The sequence below is a fragment of the Dendroctonus ponderosae genome, unplaced genomic scaffold (genome assembly GCF_020466585.1).
Source record: "Dendroctonus ponderosae isolate FM_Combo_2020 unplaced genomic scaffold, Dpon_F_20191213v2 Dpon_F_20191213_1, whole genome shotgun sequence".
NCBI classification, from domain to species: Eukaryota; Metazoa; Arthropoda; class Insecta; order Coleoptera; family Curculionidae; genus Dendroctonus; species Dendroctonus ponderosae.
Window position 1 is genome coordinate 41,465,571 of NW_026017110.1, and position 9,267 is coordinate 41,474,837.

The following is a 9,267-nucleotide window of genomic DNA, read 5'->3' on the forward strand; positions in this document are numbered from 1 at the left end:
GATACAAACAGCACAAAATTGATTGGAATGGAGAATGATTAGTGAGGCCTACGTTCAACAATGGACACAGAGGGCTGAATGACGAATAACATTTTATAATTCTGTAACTTTATAAACTAAATATTTCAAAAACACGTAAATTCCATCCAGAACTTGGAGGTTACGATACGTCGATACAACGATGTAACTTTTTATGGCCTCAGCCTCCCCAGTTCAATATCCTGGTTTCGCTACTTGTCTATATTAATTGTTCTTATTCATTGTTAAGAATTTGTTATTTCCCTTCTTTCTTTAAATAATGTTTGATTGTTTACTTCTGAAAGCAATTTTTGTGCAATATATGTACTAAGTAGGTATGTTGATATTGGCTTTATTTATATATATAATATCTTTAAAAAAATCCCATTTTGTCTTTCGAAAACTTGCCGCTATGAGGCCACGGCAAGCAAATGTCCCTTTAAGAAAAGTAACAAGAGTAGTTCATTGCAACACTTTCCAATTTATGTCATAAATTGATTAAATACACCAATAAATATTTTTTGGTGACTAATACCGCCAGAAAACTTTACCATTCCTTGTGTAACTTCATTGTGGCCTAATGTTTTAAATCACATTATCTTAAATCTTCAACGAGGAATGAACATAGGGTTATTTATGCATTAAGTTTTTAGAACGTCGTCGACTTTCTTGTCATCCAGACATATGTAGATGTATTATATTGAATGTTGCTTAGAAAAGATTTTGTCTAATTTGCTTTCAGTCAGAAAAAAATCTAAGTTTCCATTTTAGGCGTTCAATTGCAGATTTTCTTCAGACATGTTTCCTTCCTTTATTGGTTTAGTTTTTATTTTCCCACCAAATTGAGCCGAAAAAACATTATTTTACTAATTGTAAACTGACTTACTTTTGCTCCCAATGAAAATCGTCCAGTCATAGGTGGTACTTTAGAAATAGTACGCAATATGTCCGTTACTTTCCCCAAACATTATCAAACCGCAAATGAAAAGCGTGAAATTTGCTCCAAGCAGTAGTTTATTTATATTAACCATCAACCAACTTTACAATTCGACAATGACGGGTGCATCCTCCTCATCCTCAGACTCCAAATGACTAAAATCCCACTGATAAACATTAGTTAACGTCTTCTTTAGCCTGTCAGCTTTACATTTCAATTTTCCATCAACATCTGAGCTTTTGACAAACTTGAACAATTCTCTCAATTTGACATAAACTAAATTATTGTTTGCCACAATATCGGCTAAAAATTCTTCAGGTGTTTCTTGAACTTGCACCTCTATGACGGATAAAAACAGGTCATACAGTTGACGGTGTTTCTTGATAGCATCTTCACAGGAGCAGAACAGGCTAAATATTTTCTTCCATTGCTCAAAAGCCTCAAGGCTATGACCAACTAAGAAGCATATGTAACAAAACTCTAGCTCCCCTAAAATCTGACTGGACCTAAAATTGGGTGGAAAAAATCATTAGAATATAATCCTGTAATCGATGGTAATAACAGGTTTATGTAAAGATCAAGCTGAAGATGTGCTATTACTTAAACTATGCTATTACTTAAAGAAGAATTATTACAAATTACGATTTGGAAATCAGAGCTAAAAAAATTTGATTCTACATTAAGAGCAAATAACTTTTACTAATAAATAATAAAGTCTCAGATCTTTTAAATGGTCAATTATTTTCTGAAAAGCAATCAATCTTTATGCTTAACTTTATGAGATGTTTTCTACTCATTCGATTGATATTATTAAGTGTGAGGTCTGGCGAACCTCACCCTGATCGGCACCACCGCAAGTCACGGCCCAACTGCTCTGACGTCACGAGTAGGCCGAGTCGGTAAGAAGCCATAGAACTAGAGGAGGCTGACTCGCACTCACTCTCACAGAATGGCGAAATGGTCCTCGTGACGTCAGAGCCGTTGGGCCTTGACTTGCGGTGAATACTGAAATATATCATAAATATTATAACTCGGAAGGTATGACTTTGCAATGGGAATAATCAAATAGTTTCTATAAACGAAATATTACTATCATCTCGGTATACAGTGTGTCGCACTTAAGATGGAAACACCCCTGTATTTTAGTCATTTTTAGAAGCAAGGTTTTTAGTTTCGGTACAGAGGTAGAATGTTATGAGCTAATTGTTTAGAGTACCCATTCTATCTTCAGATAAAAACCCAGCCTACTACGACTTTGCAAATAGGGGCAATCCGCTATATTTTGCGATGCGTTAGAGATATCGGAAAAAGTTACTAGAAAAAGTTGTTCAGAATGTTATTTTAACGATAAATATCAAGTTTCAAATTTAAAAGAATGCCAAAATTTTGACTTGAAACTCGCTATTTACCGTTCAAATAACATTCTGAACAACTTTTTTCGATATCTCTAACGCAAAGCAAAATATAGCGAATTGCTCCTATTCGCAGTCGTAGTAGGCTGGGTTTTCATCTGAAGTTAGAAATGGGTACCCTAACCAATTAATCTCACTGAAATATTCGAAAAAAACAGACAGCACTCTCATAAGGTACCTTTACACTAACGTTCTATCGTGTGCGATAGAAGCGCCCCGTTCCAGACTAAAGAAAAATTCTGGCGTACGGAAGTGAAAAGTTGCACGTTAACATCGGCAGGATTTGCGTTGCGGTAACGAATTTCAAACTTTTGCACAAGCTTTTGCATATAGTACTTTTTGCGCGTGATTTTTTCGTGCAATTTAAGGCAAGAAAATAAACACAATACGAATTATAAATAAATTATTATAAACGCAGCTGTATTGTATTTGTATGTATGCAGAGGTACAGTAAAAAAATAATTTGTAGTTATTAAACGGTTTGTAAATGAGACTTAAATATTCAAACTTATATATTTTTTAATTGTTTTTTTTTGTTTTGTGTCCTTCACATTTTACACCTACTATTTGAGTAATTTATTTTACTAATTATTGAGTTTGACATACCTAAAATGATAAGATTTCCATTTATTTATGTTGAATAACAATAATCTACTATTTTAGAATAATTGAACAAAATGAATTGTGAGACTAAATCCAACAAAGTTTTGAATATTTCACAGTCCATACGAAGATAATTTTTATATGCCCATATTTATTACAATCTTTCCTCCATTTTTCACTCAGATTCTTTTTTTTCTTTTCTTTATCTTCTCACATGGCAGGCACGTGGGAAAGGAGTTGCTGATTAGACGTTCACCACCTTTGAACACGCGATTGGTGCGTCGTCGCGAAAGGAACGTAAGTGTAAAAGTACATAGAGAACGGGGATTCTTCCTAGATCTAAACTTCCATAGGATATTTGGAATTACCGGTAGCCCCCCGCACACCTTCAGCTTAAAGCTTATTGCTTACTTCCCGATTTGCCACCGAACGTTAATTAACCACCGTTGTTAAATAACCCACACACCAACCAGGCAATGATCTGCCGATAAAGAAATCGGTAATTGTCTAGGAAATCCGGCGCCCCAGGACCCTCGCACTTGCGATTAACAATTTGTTCAGCTTATAGACAATCACATTTCAAACAACTTCTTCCTGTAGATTTTTCGAGAAAATGCAGTTTTCCATCACTTTTCATCCCCTGAAATTCACCCCATTTCCATAAAATAACAAAGGCATCCACCACGGCGCGTCGGCCGAAGAAATTCGACCGTTTGTCAAATCTATTATTTGTTTTTCCTTGATTATTTCTTAGGGACATTCTGGTAGGTATTTGCTCTGGTTTCGGTACTTTTTTTGTCAGGTGAATAGTAAACTGCTCCTTTTTTCTTTTCAATAATATTACTCCGCCATCTCTACCAGAACGAGGATTCACCGACATTTTGACTACATATTGACAACTGCCATTCGTTTGCTATTAAAGCAATCAAAAAATTTAAAAAATGAGACTTAAACGTTCTTAATTCAGTTTCATAAATTCAAACATATTTCTGGCAATGGCTGGTATAGTAAATAATATCGATGGTTCAGTTCCGTACAGCAACAAGTCAAAAATCATTGTTTTGAGAAATTCAATGTTAAACATTACAGGTTTTTTTTTTAGTAGACCGTCTCATAACAATAATAAGTCACAAAAAGTACTTGTTTTAATAATTTTAAAGACATCAGTAATGATTTTGTGACTTGTTACCGTATGAAGCTAGTAATTAAGCGACTTGTCGACATCGTTTCCTATGTTGAGGTGCCCGCTTTTTATCAGTATTTTATAAGTATACTTTTTTTGTTATAGAAAACTTTTAACTTGAATAATTGTACTCGGTAAATAGACTAGTCTGTTCACATTCACCCTGCAAACTATCTAACCTAAACTACACACTTCTAATCGGAATCACTATTATCTGCTGTAGCTGTTGTCAACGTACAGGGTAGCTCAGTCGTCAACTTTGGTTGGTGGCATCTGTTAAAATGTCAAATCGTTATTGTAATTGACGAAATTCTTTTTAACCATAATGTTTTCCTCTATATTGTTTTCTGTATCTACCCTCTAAGTACGTTGTATATTCTGGCTCCACATTTCTTTTTATTATATCTAGTATAGGTTCCATCTTTTGCATATTCATTTATGACAGTATTGTCACTAATAATTTTTTTATCTACATCGATTTGGGCTGATTTTTCCTTCAAATGGAGTTTCGTTATTTCATAATTTATTTGAAAAACCATTAATTTAAACTAAGGGCTCCGTTGCCTACTTCGTAAAAAACTGCCTCTTTTCTTGCCAAACGCAACATATATTGGGCTCTTGTTTCGCCACAACGTTGTATGCAAATAAATTAATCCATTTTGCAATTAAATAACTATTTTTGGTAACCGAAAAGCACAAACACCAAACCGACGATTTTCTCAAAAAATAATGACAAGCAATTAATCTCATTTGCTGCGAATAACATAAGATATTTTGCGATTTGTTTAGTACCATAAGGCAATAACTCAAAATATTGGTCTATGGAACTGACATAATTATCCAATACATTTAAATTAAAGAGTCTAAATGTTGCTTTGCTAAACTAGAATAATTATAAATTCGGCTTAACGCAAAAAGGAAATATCTCGTTTAAAGTTGAGAGTTGTTGACGTATGCAAAAGATTAACTACTTAATTTTGGACATATTGACATATTAAACTAAAAATTGCCAAATTTGGACTTGTTGCTGTAAGAAACTGGACCATCGATATGTCAATATGAGTCAAATCGAATTAATTTTTTCTTATGAACACAGAATGTTTCGCTACTTTTGTGGACAATTGGCAATAGTTCAGATTATTTTGGAGTGCGTACCAGGGGTTTGGGTCATGAGGGGAGAAAAGCCCAGAATTTCATAGATAATTACCAAAAATTTACAGGAAAAGCTTGCTGTTAATCGATTTTTTTCCGGCACAAACTCGAAACTAGTCAACCGGCCAAAATTTATCGTGCATAGATTAACTATCCATCACCTTGAGGCGACGGACAGCACCGGATAAGTAGGCAACAATCTAAAAATTAAAAATAATTTTTTAGCAAAAAATACTATACTAACTCTTTGTAGCTGTTAATGACTTGCTCCAACAAATAGGATGAATCCAGAGAATGATATGTAATTTCTGATGGAGTTGAACCAATTGGGAAATATTGAGTTGGAAACACAGTCAACCGTAAAGCTGTACCTTCACGCGCCTCTAAACGAGGCAGAAAATCATCTTCTGTGAGTGAAGATCTCAATTTCTTTGTCGACTGGAGGTCAGGGGAACTGGGGAGCTCGGAAATTTTTCTGCCTCTTGGTCTGTTGGCATCTGTACATGGCTCTAGTTCCAGTGCTGATCTAACTTCCCCACACATAGGGATCAGCCCCTTAACCAATTCCTCTGAAAATAAATGTAAATTATAGTTTAAACTCCAGATTTAGTTGTATTTACTTTAAGAACAAGTTTAACAAAATAATTTAAATGAGAAGTACATAGACAGGGTGTCCCGTAAGCACATGATCATAAGAGCACTCTCGGTATGCATTATCCGGCTCCTCTGGTATGGATGGTCATAATGAAACTTTCTTTTTTACTAAACTAAACCTATCTACTAGATCCGTTGGTTTAAAACGTTTTAATCGACGCACTTCACCAGTCGTCTTGTAAAGATCGCGAACTAACTGGTTAGAGGTTCTTTAACTTTGTTCTTGTATTTGTTCGTCCCTCTCTTTCACTGCATTTGGGACGCACCATGGTTACTATGCGCATAACTTTGTTTTGAAATCGTTGCAGGATCTCCAGATTCGAGTTGCTAGCTGTACCCCACAGCCTGTATTCCGTAGCACCATATAAGCTTCAAAATTGATTTGTACAAAAGCAGTTTGTATTCGATGTTTAACTGATTTAAGTTCATCCCGACCAACCAATACAATTGTCGCATTTTGAGTCCTAGCTGTTTCCTTTTTGCAAATATATGCCTTTGTCATGTTAAGCGTTTGTCCAATCAGAGAATCCCAGACCTCTCTTCTCATCGTAAATGTTACATGGACCGACTTGCTTTCATTGGCTTTCATTCTCCACTTCCTTAGCCACATTTGTATCTGGTTGAGAATTAACTTGGAGATGTATTGAAGCTGCTGCTGAGTTGTTGTGGTAGGCTAATATCGCAGTATCATCTGCAAATGTAGCTACTTTCGGTAACTTCGTAGTTGGCAGATCAACGGTGAAAATCAGATACAGTATCGGTCCAAGCACACTGCCTTGTGGAACTCCCGACTTTATAACATATTCTTGTATTCAGATTGATGTTTTACCAAGAAATGTTTCTCCGAAAAATACGATTTACATTAAATAAAAGTGGTATGGTAGAGTTTTCTTCAGCTTGCAAAGTAGACCAGTATGTCGAAATCCAAACTGATGCGGTGGTATTAGTTTTTTTTCGTGTAGAATCGGTTGAAGTCTTTTCAGTATTAGTTTTTCTAGTACCTTCGAGAACACAGGCAGGAGGCTTATTGGTCTGTAAGATTGCTGCTCTTGAGGCTTTTCTCCGGGTTCCGGTATCATGATAATTTGAGCCACTTTCCATTAATATGGATAATAACTACATCTCAACACTGCATTGAAGATCTGCAATACTGCCACAAAACCCTTCTTGGTTAACATCTGCAGGACTCGCCCAGTAATAAGATCATATCCTGGAGCCTTTTTGGAGTCTACCTCTTCCATAATCACTGTTTTTACCTCTGCATATGTGATGTGCTGTATGGTAAAATCCATTTGAAAAGGCTCTGCCAGACATCTTTCTAATTCTGCAGTTTCTTTTTGAGTTGATTCCATTTCATACGGTTCAAAAACTTTTGAGAGATGCGTTGCAAAAGCATGCGCCTTTCCGAGGTCGCCTCTGGCCCATTTGTTATTTTCATCTTTAATTGGAGGTTGATTGGAGGCTGTTGTGGTCTTTTCCATCTTCTCGTTGCTCGCCAGAGCGAGTATTCTGTGGATTTAGTTGCAGACAGACCTTCCAGGTGCTCCTGGATTGATCGATTCTTAAGATGCATTAACAGTTTCTTTAGCTTTTTGGCCGCATTATTAAACTTATTTTTATCAGATTCAGTTCTAGATTCCTGCCACTTCTTTCTCAGTTTTCGATTCTCCGCTATTTATTCTTTTACTACTGCAGGTGTATAGTTCTTGTATTGATCGTGACTGGTCTGGTCTGTTTTGGTGTTGCATGCCAGGCCGCATTCTGTATTGCAATGTCCAAGTTATTAGAAGTCAACAGTCGTAGCCAACAGCTCTCTTCTTTTTTTAGCTATTAGCAATCTAGATCCCCACTGTGTAGGCTTGGCATTGTAATCTCCGACTGCAATGACTTTATTCCCGAGCGTTTTGAAAAAATCCTCATAGTGTTCTTACTTATTATTGAATTTAGGGTACCGTAGCATGTAAAGGTACAGTAGGCTGCTGAGATGTTGAAGTTTCCTGCACGATCTTCCAGTGCAACTGTTTCCAGTTTGTGATGTTTTAAGCTGCTTCTAATGATTATCGCTGTACCTCCGTGTGCAGTGCCGTCCGGGTGATCAGTGTGGTAGATGTGAAATCATGCTATCGTCAGGTGGCTTTTATTGGTGAAGTCGGTCTCGGATACTAACATGACGTCTACACTGGTGTTGGAGATGAATGTTTTAAGCCCTTGTACATGTTTGTTAAAGCCGTTGGCATTCCACATTGCTAATTTTAACAACTGTGCCATTATGGTATTTTGTTAACAAGAGTTGTAATGAGGTTTATTATCGTCCCCATATGATTTATCAGAGTTTTCATCATTGACTTCACTCTTCCATATCATTAGAATTTTGCTGATAATTCGTTAAATTTTGTTGAAATGCTTGTGCGTATGTGATGCCACATTCGCTTGTGGGATGTTGTTCTGTGCATTTAACGCACCTTTGATTTCTCTGACAGAAATTCTTGGTAAGCCCAAAACGTTGGCGTACATCGCGGAATGGATCTTGTAGTTCTCGGTCGGTACTTCGTCAATAACTCTAGAGCTCATAAAAAGTTTCAACTTATATACAGGGATTCAAAATTGGCGTCATTCCTTTAAAGGGGTGAGAGAGGCTCCCTTGGGGAGTACGAGAAATTCTCCTGGGGAGTATTCTCTTGGGGAGTACGTGAGTATTTCCATCTTTGCTTCAAATTACGAAAATTTTTGATATCAATAAAGTTCTCTTCTACAATTTTTTAATGAAAAGGCACAGCGGCAATGATGTTTTTTGTCATTAACAGATAGTTACAGGTGGATAGCCTTTGTCAAACTGTGACTTACTTTGAATTTCCTTTCACGAATTTGCGGATATGCGATTAGTTCAGGGGAAATGCTACAGTAAGATAGCAGAACCTGAAAGAACTCACGCCAACAAAAGGCGAGGAGAGTGGTTCGAGGAAGATAGTGGACGATAGATGTTCGGGGTCCAGGCACAGAGGAACAAGTATTGGACATAACCGAATCAGGGCCTTCCAGGGGCACTGAGAGCACAATAACAATAATAAGGAGATTACACAGGCACTAGCTTGTTTGGAGTTAACCATTCAAATGTTGGGTGTTGTAGGGTTTATTTATAAACACCCATATTCGAGGTTATGAAAACAGGTTGACATTTCGTCAACAAATCTTGTTGAATTTACCGTTTGTCCTTGTCTATCTTATTGTCAGTCTGTATAATTCCATGGTTACCGGAGTTTTAAATAATTACGAAGCCACAGGTATTTGCGCAATGTTAATTAGGCAGA

At 36.5% G+C, this 9,267-nt stretch overlaps 1 protein-coding gene across 1 annotated transcript in view; it reads right to left on the minus strand.

Moving 5' to 3' along the window:
* Nucleotides 1-1,014: 1,014 nt before the first annotated feature.
* The window catches only part of LOC109540420 (protein AAR2 homolog), an 11,317-nt gene continuing 3,064 nt past the window's right edge, over nucleotides 1,015-9,267 (minus strand). The window contains exons 2-3 of the mRNA XM_019908781.2: nucleotides 5,550-5,874; nucleotides 1,015-1,461 (exon numbers count right to left, since the gene is read on the minus strand). Coding sequence (XP_019764340.1) covers nucleotides 1,059-1,461; nucleotides 5,550-5,874 — 728 coding nt within the window. The 3' untranslated portion in view covers nucleotides 1,015-1,058. The remainder of the gene's footprint in view (nucleotides 1,462-5,549; nucleotides 5,875-9,267) is intronic.